The sequence below is a fragment of the Macrotis lagotis genome, chromosome 8 (assembly GCF_037893015.1).
Source record: "Macrotis lagotis isolate mMagLag1 chromosome 8, bilby.v1.9.chrom.fasta, whole genome shotgun sequence".
Lineage (NCBI taxonomy): Eukaryota > Metazoa > Chordata > Mammalia > Peramelemorphia > Peramelidae > Macrotis > Macrotis lagotis.
Window position 1 is genome coordinate 194,592,275 of NC_133665.1, and position 12,353 is coordinate 194,604,627.

Consider the following 12,353-nt stretch of genomic DNA (forward strand, 5'->3'; position numbering starts at 1 on the left):
CACGCGCACAGCCACAGCCTGCAGTGTCTCCCGGCCGATCTCTGACGTCACTCAGGGGCGGGCTTAGGATTCGACCAACGCTCCAGGGGAGGGGGGTGCGGCCGGCGGCCCCGGGCCTCGGCGCTCGGCTCCCCGCGCCGCCCCCCCCCGGGCGGCGGGACGGTGGTACGCGCCGGCAGCCGCGGGAGGCTCGAACGCCGGGGCCGCGCTTCCTGCCCAGCCATGGCCGCCGGGCGCCGCGGGCCGCGGGCCGAGCTGCGGGCACCGGGGGCGGAGGTGGCGGCGCCGCGGGCCGAGCTGCGGGCACCGCGGGCCGAGCTGCGGGCACCGCGGGCGGAGCTGGCGGCGCTGCGGGCCGAGCTGCGGGCACCGGGGGCGGAGGTGGCGGCGCCGCGGGCCGAGCTGCGGGCACCGCGGGACGAGCTGCGGGCACCGCGGGCCGAGCTGGCGGCGCTGCGGGCGGAGGTGGCGGCGCTGCGGGGGCGCCTGCGGCGGGGCCCGGGCCCGGGCCGGTAGGACGGCGCGGGGGGCGGGGGGCCGGGCGGGGGGCGGGGCGCGCAGGGCCCCCCCAACCCATCGTCTCCCCCCAGGGACCCCGGCCTGGCGAGGGCGCAGCTGGCGCGCCTGCAGGCCGGCCTGGCCTTCCTGACGCGGGCCACCGGCGTGAGCCTGGCGGACTTCAGCCTGGAGGAGGCCCGGGGTGAGTGGCCCCCCCGTGAGCGCCCCCCGCGTGTCCCGGGCCCCCCAGTGAGCGCTCCCCCCGCGTGGCCCCGGCCCCCTAGTGAGCGCCCCCCCCCGCGTGGCCCCGCCCCCCAGTGAGCGCCCCCCCGCGTGGCCCCCAGTGAGCGCCCCCCCCCGCGTGGCCCCCCAGTGAGCGTCCCCCGCGTGGCCCCGGCCCCCCAGTGAGCGCCCCCCGCGTGTCCCCGGCCCCCTAGTGAGCGCCCCCCCGCGTGGCCCGGGACCCCAGTGAGCGCCCCCCCGCGTGGCCCCGCCCCCCAGTGAGCGCCCCCCGCGTGTCCCCGGCCCCCCCAGTGAGCGTCCCCCCCGCATGTCCCCGGGCCCCCCGGTGAGCGCCCCCCGCGTGGCCCCACCCCCGAGTGAGCGTCCCCCCCCCCCCGCGTGGCCCCGGCCCCCCAGTGAGCGCCCCCCGCGTGTCCCCGGCCCCCTAGTGAGCGCCCCCCGCGTGGCCCGGGCCCCCCAGTGAGCGCCCCCCCGCGTGGCCCCGCCCCCCAGTGAGCGCCCCCCGCGTGGCCTCCGGCCCCCCAGTGAGTGCCCCCCCGCGTGTCTCCGGCCCCCCCAGTGAGCGTCCCCCCCCGCATGTCCCCGGGCCCCCCGGTGAGCGCCCCCCGCGTGGCCCCACCCCCGAGTGAGCGTCCCCCCCCCCCGCGTGTCCCCGGCCCCCCGGTGAGCGCCCCCCGCGTGGCCCCACCCCCCAGTGAGCGTCCCCCCCCGCGTGGCCCCGGCCCCCCCGGTGAGCGCCCCCCACGTGCCCCCCAGTGAGCACCCCCGGGTGCCCCCGGCCCGCCCGAGCCCCTCGGACCTCTCCTTGCAGGGGGCTCGGGCCTGGTGCGCAGGGGCCGCCTGGGCGGGAGCTGCCGTGGTCTGGCCTTCCACCTGGACTTCGAGCTCCTGGAGACGCAGGTAGGAGGCGCGGGGGGCCCGGGGGCCGGGGGGGGGGGGGGGGGCGGGGGGGCCGGGTCTGCAGCGGGCCGGGCCACCCCAGCAGCCGGGCACAGTCCGAGGCCTGAGGTGCCGTGGGCCCGGCCTGGCCAGCGCCCTTGGAGACTGCGGGGTCCCAGGGCCCCCACTGGAGCCGGAGACTTGGAGTCCTCCTTACAGACTGAGGAGGCTGGCCACCTCTCTGGGCCCGACCTCCAGGACGTTCTTCTCTGAGACCCCACGCGGGACCCACCCTGTCTGTCCTCGCATTTTCCAGTTTTTCCTGGATGCCAGTCAGCCTCCGGCCTGATTTAGCTGCGGCCTAACCTCGGGAATCCCACCACCCCCTTCAGTCACCAAGGAAGGCCTGTAGCGGTGCCGGGGAGGCCTCGCGTCCTCTAGGGTCCTTGGGTCCGCACCCCGGGACCAGAGGGACCGCTCGGGGCCCTGCCTCCCTTGGCTTGGACTGCGGTATCCTGCTCTGATAGAGTCCTCTCCGGAATTGGAAGCACCTCCTAAAAAGAGAAGGGAGGCTGCCCTGGCCAGGGGTGCTCCCTCTTCTCTCGCTGCCCTCAGGTCCGGAGCTCCTCCAGGGATGGTTGGAGCCCCCTGAAGCTGGCTTCCCCCCCCCCCCCCCCCCCCGAAGGCTCTGAACAGATCCAAGAGTCTCTTTTTTCTCTCTGAACCCTACACCCATCCCCTTTTTCCTTCATGCCTCTGTGGCCCTGCCTCTGCCTCTCCAGTTCTGTCGTGGACAGGACTGAAGACTTCCCCCTTGCTCTTCAAGCTACCCCTTCTCTTCTTGCCGCCTGCCCAGCTCCCCAGACCTGAGGGCTGCCTCCCTGTGCCCATGACCCCATTCTAACAGTCAGGGGGCGTTCCCACAGATGCCCTCCTGCGGCAGCAGCTTTAGCTGCCATTCGGACTCTTTTTACCTGCCCTTCATCCATTCTTTCCCCCAAGCAGAAAAGGTAGTTTCTACAAATCACGACACAGGAAAGACACTCCGGGACCATGGGACCAAAGGCCTCTGGGACACAATCCTTTACCGATTCTGGTTGAAGCATCGGATGGGACAGAAGAGACACCAAGGTCCAAATTCAACTGGACCGCCAAACTTGAGTGTTTCTGGTGGCCCAGGGGAGGGCCCTGAGGTGCAAGGCTTGAGGAGGGCCTGCAGGGAAGTTGTGGCCCTGGGCCCCCCCAGGACCAAACAGAGCTCAGCTTGGGAATGGGGAAGAACACACCCCTGGCCAGTTGAAGCTTCGAAGAGCACTTGGCAGATGAGGAGCCAGAGGGCACCCAAAGACAGAGTGGGCAGCACCTGTGGGTGGCAGCACCTGCTCTTGCGTGAGGGTCGCCAGCCCCCAAGCAGGCCTTCCTGCTCTCTTGAGGCCCACGGTGCCCAACAGGCTTCCCAGCTCCAGCCTGACCCATGGCAGGTCTGGAGTTTATTTGAAAGGAGGGATTGATGCCCTTCTAGGCCCAAGTCCAAGTCCTTGGATAGGCACAACCTCGACCCCACTGGAGCCTGACACAAGAAGTGTGGGCCTGGCAACTGAGACCAGGAGATGGCATCAGGGGTGAGGGGCCGTGCCTGGAAGTTCCACTTACTCAATGCAACTTTTTGAGTAGGTACTTTGGCCCCACTTCTGGAGGGCAGGGTGGGTGCCTGCACCAGGGTCCTGCCCCTGCTTCCTTCAGGCCTTTGATCTACCCAGCAGCTCAGGTTGGGAACCTCCCAACTCAATGTATTTTCAACATCTGATCTCCTTGCTGCCCTCCTGATCAAGGTTCTTGTGCCCTGGACCTTGCTCTGGGTCCAGGGTCACAGTGGCAGACTCCTCCCAGGATGGAGCGCTTTCATTCTTGAGAGAGGTGAGGCTGTGACAGGCACGTGACTTGGATTGGAGTGGGGGGCTGGACCAAGTCCACAGCATCACTGTCTCCTCCAGAGCCATCTGGTCCAGCTGCCAGAGATGGATCAGGATGACTGGCGATTGCACTGGTTGTAAGACAGGGTGAAGTGACTTGCCCAAGGTCACACAGCTACTGCGTCTGAGGCCATGTTTGGACTCAGTTCTCCTGACTTCAGACCTGGTTGGCGCTCTACCCACCACACCACCCACATGCCCTTGTAAGCTACAGGCAACAGTGTCTGGCCTAGCCCCAGGTAGCTGGGAAGCTAAGCCGGGTATGTGTCCTGCTAGCTCAGCTTGGGCTCTCCCCAGCCTTTGGTGCTGGTAGACTGCTGTCTTTGGGGACTGGGGGCTCAGGCTGTTGTCTCACGTCTGTCTGCAGTCCCTGCCCAGGTTGTGGACCCTGCCCTGGGTGGGTGGGGGCAGGGCCCCCCCCCTCCCCCCCCCAGCCCCTGCACTGACCTCAGCTGACAAAATGCCCTCTTTGGGCTTCTCCCAAGAGTTCTTGATTATTCTCAACCTAGTGAGATGAATTGGGTGGATAGAGCTGAGCTGGCTACCTTCCTCTTAGCAGCTGGAGGAGCCAGCCTTCTGACCACCTGACCAGCCATGAAAAGTTCCCTTACTTAAAGGGAAACAGAGCTGTCTTAATGACGATTGGCTTGAAGATGAAATTAGGAAAGGACCAATTGAATTTTGAAATTCAACAAGAATTGCATCACATCAAATGAGCAGGAAGACCCCCATGGGTTCTTAGAAGCAAATATCCACTGTTGATGGCACACACTGATGAGAACTTGGTTTGATAGACTGATCTCATCTTGTCTCAGTATCTCCAATGGGATTGTATTTGAGAAGCTCAGAGGTGCTGCCTCCCTACCCCCACCCTCCTTGAACCCAAGAGGAAAGAAAAGGGAGCAAAGGAAGAGGTCAGGGCAGAAGCCTCACCTCCCCCCTCCCCCAAGCAGAACTGATGCCACCTGGGGAGGGGAGGGTCCAGATGGGATCAGTGACAGTTCTACTGGCTTTGATGGACAAGAAAACATTTTTAAAAATCATAGATAATTTCCTTTCATCTTTCCATTTTTCTCCTTTACCTTTCATTCGTGAAAGCACTTTGCCAGTCTCTAAAGGATCCAGCTCTAATTATTCAGCACTTGAAATGGCTTTGCTGCCTTGGTGGCTGACTGAGTTGTTGCTTTTCTTTGACTCCTTTTCCACCCCGTTATCTTTCTTTTCTTAGAGCTAGTGCCATTCACAATGCTTTATTATCCTTCCTAAGATTTTACAACTGTGGGCTCATTTTCATCTGGTGTCCTCTTTGGGAACCATTGCTCTCCCCCTGGCGAGTAACAAATGGTCATAGAAAAAATGAGAAGCATTTTAGGTCCATGTCTGCTGGTAACAGTTTTTATTCATTTATTATCAATAGAAACTCAAGTTTTGTTTTGCTCCAGAGAGAAACGTTCAAGCCCCTTGCACATATCTCTCATGCTGTAAGAGCAACATTTCCAGGAATCTTGAACAAGACAAATTTGATAATATGAGAAAATAGTTACACGATTCAGGGGAAGTACCAGTGTCCCTTTGGTTCAGGGCAGCCCATAGAGACTGTTGACTAGCCCTACTTAATCCCTTGTTGGCTAGTAGTCACACCTGACCTGAGACCTCTTCCCTTAGATTCCTTGAGGAAATGGGGAAGAGGTTTCTGCTCCAAGGTGGTCCTTTCTCTCACCCCAAAAGGGGCTGGGGGGAAGCCTTGATCCTAGTTGGACCTGGAGTATTTCTTGTTCTAAATTTGGTTATTATCACTGTCCCCAGCTGTCTCTGGTTCCCTAAGAGAAGGGGCAGGGGTCAAGGAGGTGTGTGTGTGGGGGGGTCTAATGTAGGCCACTATTTTCTGGGAAGTACTTAAAAACATTGATCAGGTTTCCTTCATTGGGTTGATCCAGGAAGAACTTTAGTGAGGGGGATAAACCATTATTTCTTATTTGGTTGGTTTTTGCAAGACCATGGGGTTAAGCAACTTGCCCAAGGTCACACAGCTAAGAATTAAGTATCTGAGGTTAGATTTGAACTCAGGTCCTCCTGACCCTAGGACTAGCTGCCCCTGGGATGATTATTTCTTAATGTTTTCAGTGGGCCAAGAGGAAGCTTGAACACACTCCCCCACAATCCATCCAAAAACATTTATTAAGTACCCATCATATACCAGGCTTGGAGTACAGAGTGATCGAGTGAAGTCGGGCCTGCTTCTCAACTTTTTTTGAGCTCTGTTGATTCTCTTGGCTCGGTGTTCCCAGTTGAAGCAGCATGCTGACTTTTCTGTTGTCTTTTTCTCACTTGGGCTTCATTTAACCAGTAATCGGCTTTGTCCATACTGCTCCTGAATATCAACTTATCTGAGGCAGACGTGGCCATTTCCAGGGTGGGCATCAGGGAAGATGGGGCATCAGAGGGGGAGGGGACATCCCAGATCTCTGTGGCTTTGGCCTGGGGGGGAATGGTCCACTTGGCTGCCCAGCTTTGCTCCTAGGAGGAATGTGATGGAAATTAGGGGTGACAGAAAACCATAGGAATGTGACTTTTATCAAATGTGTGAGTAGGGAAGGAGTACAAAAATGGGAGGGGAGGGGGGGAGCTAGAAGGTGAAGCTGGGAGGGCTGGAATTGTCCAGCCAGGCTCAGGGCCCAGCTTGAACTGTTGGAGCAGGAGTCTGAGGAGTGGTACCTTCAATTTGGAAGGTGAAGGAAGCAGGGCTGAAGGTTCCAGGGCAGGAGGAAACAGAATCAGAAAGATGCCCACTGTGGCCCAAGCCTGGCATAAGGAGGGGCCTGTCAGGCAAGAATCAACCCTGAGGGGCAGGGAGGTGGAGGAGCTCTTCTGGCTCTGTTCCAGCTGGGGTGCAAACCAGGGCCAGGAGGCAAGGAGGGGTGAAGCCTGGCGATGCTCCCCCAAGGAGAGCCAGGCAGGTGGAGGTTCCAACCTTGCAGAGATTGCCAGAATCAGATCCCTGGCAAGGGAGACAGCTGGCAGCAAGATGAACCCCTGATTGGAAAGGGGTGGGGGACATGCCAGCTTCCACATGAGTAACCTGAAAACACATTGTTCATTGCATCAAAGGGCTTAGGAGGGCATGGCAGCCGAGTCTCAGAAAATAAACCCAGGACCCAAAAACATCCCAAGTGGCCTTTTTTCCCCACCTTCTGCCTTGGTGATCCTACTGCACTTTAGAGTTCCCTCATAGCCTGCTCTCGCATCAGCCTGACCAGGGCTTTCTTTAGCACTCTGCCCATGCCCATGCCAGCATCCCCCAGAAACATTGGGAGAATGCCCTTGGATCAATCAAAAGTTCTTAGCTGGGCTCAGGGAGAGGTGAACACCAGCTCTGGCCCCAGAGAAATGATGACAACCTTGATTAGAGAGAGTTGGCTGACCATCACCTCCACCCTTGCAGACTCCCTCCATCCCATACTTGTCGGGGTCATTGTCCTGTAGTTACCTGAGCCTGGGGAAGGCTCCTCAGCCAGGAGGGAGGACCTTTATGAAGCATCTGCTAAGGACCCGTCACCATACTAGGAGTGGAGATCCAGTTCTTTACCTTGTCCTTCAGAAACACTGCCCCCTGGCCACACAACTCTCAGTCCCTGCAAGGGTTGATCGTTTCCTAAGTACAGAGAGCCCTGTCCTCAAGGAATCTCCAATCTATGGGGGTTGGGGGCAGAGAGATGTCATCTAGGGAGTTTTGGTTTGGAGAGTTCCAGGAATTAGGCAGACAATGAGGGGACTGATGAAGGATCCTTTCCCACACCTAAGTTCCTATTAGTTGGATCTGGTCTCTCTCTAGTTCCATCACCTGGGAGTGAAGAATGGCCTCGGTCCTCTCTGATTTTGTCACTTTAACTCATCAAAACAGGATCCCTGAGATGTGCCAGATTATGTTGAGGGGGGATACCTGGCTTTTGTCTTTTAGAGTGAAGAGAGGCCCTTGGCTGCCATCACCAACCTCAGCATTATCATGGAGTCTGTGGAAGGAAATGAACTCAGCAGATTTGTGGCTCGGTAAGGGACTTCCTCCATTTGCTTTGTATCAGGCCACTTGGATGTTTAGGAAAATAAATGTTTATTTATTTTTACTGCAAACTTTATTAGAGAGTTTCAGGGTAGTTTATTTTTAATTGCTCTATTGGCTTCTTTGGCTTTTACCTTGTCCAGATTTTCCCCTGTATCTCTTCCCTGCCCACCTTTCCAAGAACTCTCCATCATAACAAAGTTGTTTTTTATTTTGATAAATTTTTCTTGATGTCTGTTTTTTTTTATCATAGTTTTCCCCAGTAGCTTTCCCAATCCCTCCAAGAGAGCCTTCCCATATAGTAAGTAGACAGTCTGATTTTAGAGACAAAGAAAGAAAACTATGAAAGATCAGTTTAACTGATCAGTGTTCCCTGTGGGGACCACATGTGGGCCCCCTTCTCTGCTGTCTTCTCAGCTCTCTTCTTTCAAGTCCTGCTGTCTTTATCATTTTATTCCATTCTCTTTTGATTTCAAGATATCTTGCTGTTCCCCTTAGTATAGTCATTGTATCTCTTGTGTTCTTGGCTCTGCATCAGTTCATCTGAATCTTTGCAGGCTTCTCTGGATCCATCACATTCATCATGTCTTACAGCTCAGACATATACCATACCATTCATGGGCCACATGTTGTTTATCCATTCCTCAGCCAGTGGGCAGCTAAATTTGCTTCTAGTTCTTAGCTAACACAGAAACTGCTACTATAAAGATTCTGGTGTATGTGGAGGCTTTGTTCTTATCAGTGACCTCCTTGGGCATAATTCTGTCTTAGAATGCCTTTCTTGTGTGACTTTGGGCAAGTCACTTCACCCTTTTTGCCTCAGTTTTCTCTTCTGTAAAATGGGGATGATATCAATAGCTCTTACCTCTGATTCATCTGCTGTTTGCCATTCTTTCTCAAATGAACTGGATAAAAGTGAGGGCCAGCTGTGCACTGTCATCTCCTCCAGATCCAGATTCACTGGGAGGGTCCAGGGACCAGACATAGGTCCTGATGGTCCCAATGCAGTGGAAGACCTTGGAAAAGCTAAGTTTTTTTTTTAACAGGTCTCAGTTTGACTGAGGCAACACCTATTCAGTGATTAAGTCTAGGAAAGAAAAGAGGCAAAGAATGACTTCATATACCTGATCAAACATTTAAAAAAGAAAAAGAGGCAACCTGGGAGGAGAAGACCCTCAGGCCAAAAAGAAATAATTGTTATTTATTTCCACTCAAGTGAGGCTTGGCCTAAGACCTCTGTTGGCCAATCCTTGAGTGTCAGAGAGATTCAAACTATCTTGTGAAGTTTCAGTGATCACACTTTATATTCCTTTGAGCAGAGGTTCCTATCTCCCAGCTTGTTGTGAGGATCAGACAAGACCATGTTGGTGAGGCCCACGTTATTGACTTCCTTTCCCCTTCCCCTTCCCTTTGATCAGGAAAGCTGGGAAAACAAGAACTCCATAGCCAGGAAGGAACTGTCGTGACACCTGGGAAGTTCTCCTCCTGGCCCCCTTTTTTCCATACTCCTCTGCCCTCTGTTCCCCAGTAGACTTTGGGTATGCTGATGAGACCACAAGGAAGGCTCTTGTAGGGGCTCTCCTTGTTGTTGATACCATCCTGCATTCATTCATTCATTCATTCATGTCAGCCAGCATGGGAGGAGGCTGAGAGGATTCTAAGGGAAACCATCAGAGGGGAAGGAGTCAGAAAGGAAGCCACAGAGAAACTAAGAAAAATCAATCAGTAAACGTTTATTAAATGCCTATTATGTGTTAGGCATTAAGTAAAAATGACCTCAGGGAAGAAGAAAAGGCAAAGACCTTGACCATTAGCACATAAGCAGGGAAAAGAGTAACACTGGAAGGAATCTGACCTCCAGACCTGGTCAAAGAGTCTGAACATCCCCAAGTAAATCCATTTAACAAAAGAAAATGACTCCATTTTTGATGAGATGGGGGACCCAGTGGAATGAGAGGAGAACATGGAACCACAATGCATTGCTCCTGAGTGACTCAAAAGAAAAATGAAAATTACGAGGGCAGGATTTGGGCAGCACAGCAAAAATAATGGGCAACAGAGAAACCCTGGTATCTACCACTAGTCTTCACAAAGAGAGAACAAAGACTGGGACTGCAAGGGATAGACATGAAGGACAATGAACATGAAAAGAAAATATACTCATGATGCAAGCAAAACCCACTGTTGTACAGAGTCAACCTGCTGAGGATGGGTCTCCCAGAGCAACCCACCAGGTCAGATACCTGAATGCTTTAATGAATGCTTAGTCTCACACACCACCACCGCCCCCCATCCCAAGTCAAGATCTGGTAGGATTGATATTTCCTGTGAAAGCAGGCTTCTCTGTGAGTCAAGCCTGTCATTTTTGAGGGGACTCTGTGGAAGACCTGAATTCAAGTCCAGCCTCTGACATTTCCTAGCTGTGGGGCTCTGAAGCTCCCTCAACCTCCATGGTAGCAAGAGGATCTCAATGACACCTATGGCAGGTCATTGTGAGCTAACGATGAATGCACAAGCCCAGGCAGGGCTCCGGTGGCCAGCTCTAGCCCTCCCTGAGGCCTCTGCTCAGGTGTCCTGGGCCCTTTGAAGCCAAAGCCCCCAAGTGAAGGCCAGGCAGTGACTCGGCAGGCTGGATCTCTCCAAAGCAGTGTTAAATTAGATTCAGAGCCAACAGGTCGAGCACAGTGATGACATTTGACATTTGTCAGCAAACATTATCTTGCTGCCTTCTGCTGGAGGACCTTTAGGGACCAAAAGGCAGGCTCCTTTCCCCCCTGGATTTGTGGGTGTGAAGACCTGAACTAATTGACCCGAAATGCAGCCAATGTTAGGTCCAGACCTAGGAAGATCATTCCTTCACCTTTAATTTGTTCTCCTAGCTCCTTCTGGATCTGAATTCTCATTCTTTTTGAGAAGGAAACATTTGCATTCTTTTTTAGCTTTTTAACTACTGTTGTTAAAATTGGAGACTCTGCCAGTGCCAGCATTTCCTGGACAAAAATCAGGGACATCTGGGTTGCATTAAAAAATGTTTGGATTCTGGAAAAATATCCCCTGACCACTTAGTTTTCCCAAAACTTTGAGCCGGCTCTTTTCTTGTTGTTTAAGAGATCTATCTTTGAGGTAGAGTACTTGGGGTGCCCTAGAAAGTAAACTTTTTGAGATCATCACAAATGGATTCCTTTGACGGGGCAGACTCTGGTTTATCTTTTCAAATCCCCTAAGAGAGGCAGAAACTGCTTTGTGCTCTGCTGAGAAGCAGACTGGGAGGTCTGTCTCTACTGTCTTTCTTTTGGGGTTAGAGGCTCCATTTAGCTTCTACGGGGGCTGACTGTGATTGAAATCATGTGTCTATTGACATGTTTCTTTAAATGGTATTCATTGACTTCATTTGATATTCCTGCTTTCTCCTCTATTTCTGGACCACAGAATATGAGTATCACCAAGACCACTGCACTCTAACTCACTGTCTGAGGAATAGTTCTGGATCCCATGCAGGGTTCTCAACTCAAAATGAAGGCAGAGCAGGGAGCACCTCCCACCTCTGACCGCTGGGATGCTCGGGTACCTGTCATCTTCCTTCTCTCAGGCAACACCACACCCTGCTCTCTGGGTGCTCAACTGCCAGGCTTCTTGGTTCTCTCTGCCAGCAAGGGTCCTTCACTCAGAATGCTGGCTCCAAGTGGTCCTCAAAGTCATTCCAAATATGTTCTGAAAAGGGAAGAGAGATTCCTGTCTTTTGCTCATAGCGTGCCCCTCTGGCTAGTGTTAGGTTTTTGAGTTTTCAGCTGGGCATGTTCAGTTGAGTGCACCAAGCATTAAGTGCCTTCTACAGGGAAGGCACTGTGGCTGGAGACTTATCAGGTGACCCTCCCCTGGCCTCGGAGACTAAACCCTCCTCCGTGGGGCAGCATGACAAGTGTGTAGATGAGCATGGACAGCATAGAACATGCCAAGAAGGACCAGGGGTCACCAGCAAAGTGCTGTGCAGGTACGCAAGGAGAGAGGGATAAATCAGATGAGGTTTCTTGGAGGAGGCCCACCAGAGTAGAGCCCCAAAGGCAGACAGTTCAGCTGGCAGATCTGTGGAGCAAGGCGCCAGACACCCACTGGGCAGCTTGTCCAAGCAAATAAATGTGTGGTGGTAGGAGACAGCACAATGAGACCATGCAGCCCCTGGCTGTGTAGTTTGGCTCAAGCCTGAGTGGGGGCAGGGTCTGGAATACCAACGAAAGGCAATCTGGCTGGGGCTAGAGAATGATTCCATAGGCAGCAGAGCCCCTGGATCCAAACAACACTCAGGCCCAGGGGTCAGAGATTGAGGTGGAATCCATGGGAAGCTGTCGCATTGCACTCTGCTGTTTGTCCAGAGCAGGGGTGGGGGGCCCAGGGGGCAGAGCCCAGTGCCCAGCGGCAGGAAGGCTTGAATTCTGCAGAGCCCTTGTAGTGGACCTTCGAGCTCATTGAATTTCATTAAGGACACAATTGGGAGATTTGGCCTGGGGGATGGGGGAGGTGGGCAACTTGCCAAATCTGGTGGGTGTTCTTGGCCCCTGTGTTGACTCTGACCTGTTGACCAGCCTCTCTTCCTAGCTATGTTGTCTCTAACTTTTGGTGACAAAGCATTCTCTTCTCCCACTTCTCTGATCATCTCTCAGTCCCTGTTAGATCACTCCCTTGTTACACCAGCTAACTGTTCTGGA

At 54.7% G+C, this 12,353-nt stretch overlaps 1 protein-coding gene across 1 annotated transcript in view; it reads left to right on the plus strand.

Annotated features, from left to right (window-relative positions):
- The first annotated feature begins 222 nt into the window (after positions 1-222).
- CENPP (centromere protein P) overlaps positions 223-12,353 on the plus strand; it is a 162,064-nt gene continuing 149,933 nt past the window's right edge. The window contains exons 1-4 of the mRNA XM_074199098.1: positions 223-512; positions 591-700; positions 1,553-1,641; positions 7,552-7,640. Coding sequence (XP_074055199.1) covers positions 223-512; positions 591-700; positions 1,553-1,641; positions 7,552-7,640 — 578 coding nt within the window. The remainder of the gene's footprint in view (positions 513-590; positions 701-1,552; positions 1,642-7,551; positions 7,641-12,353) is intronic.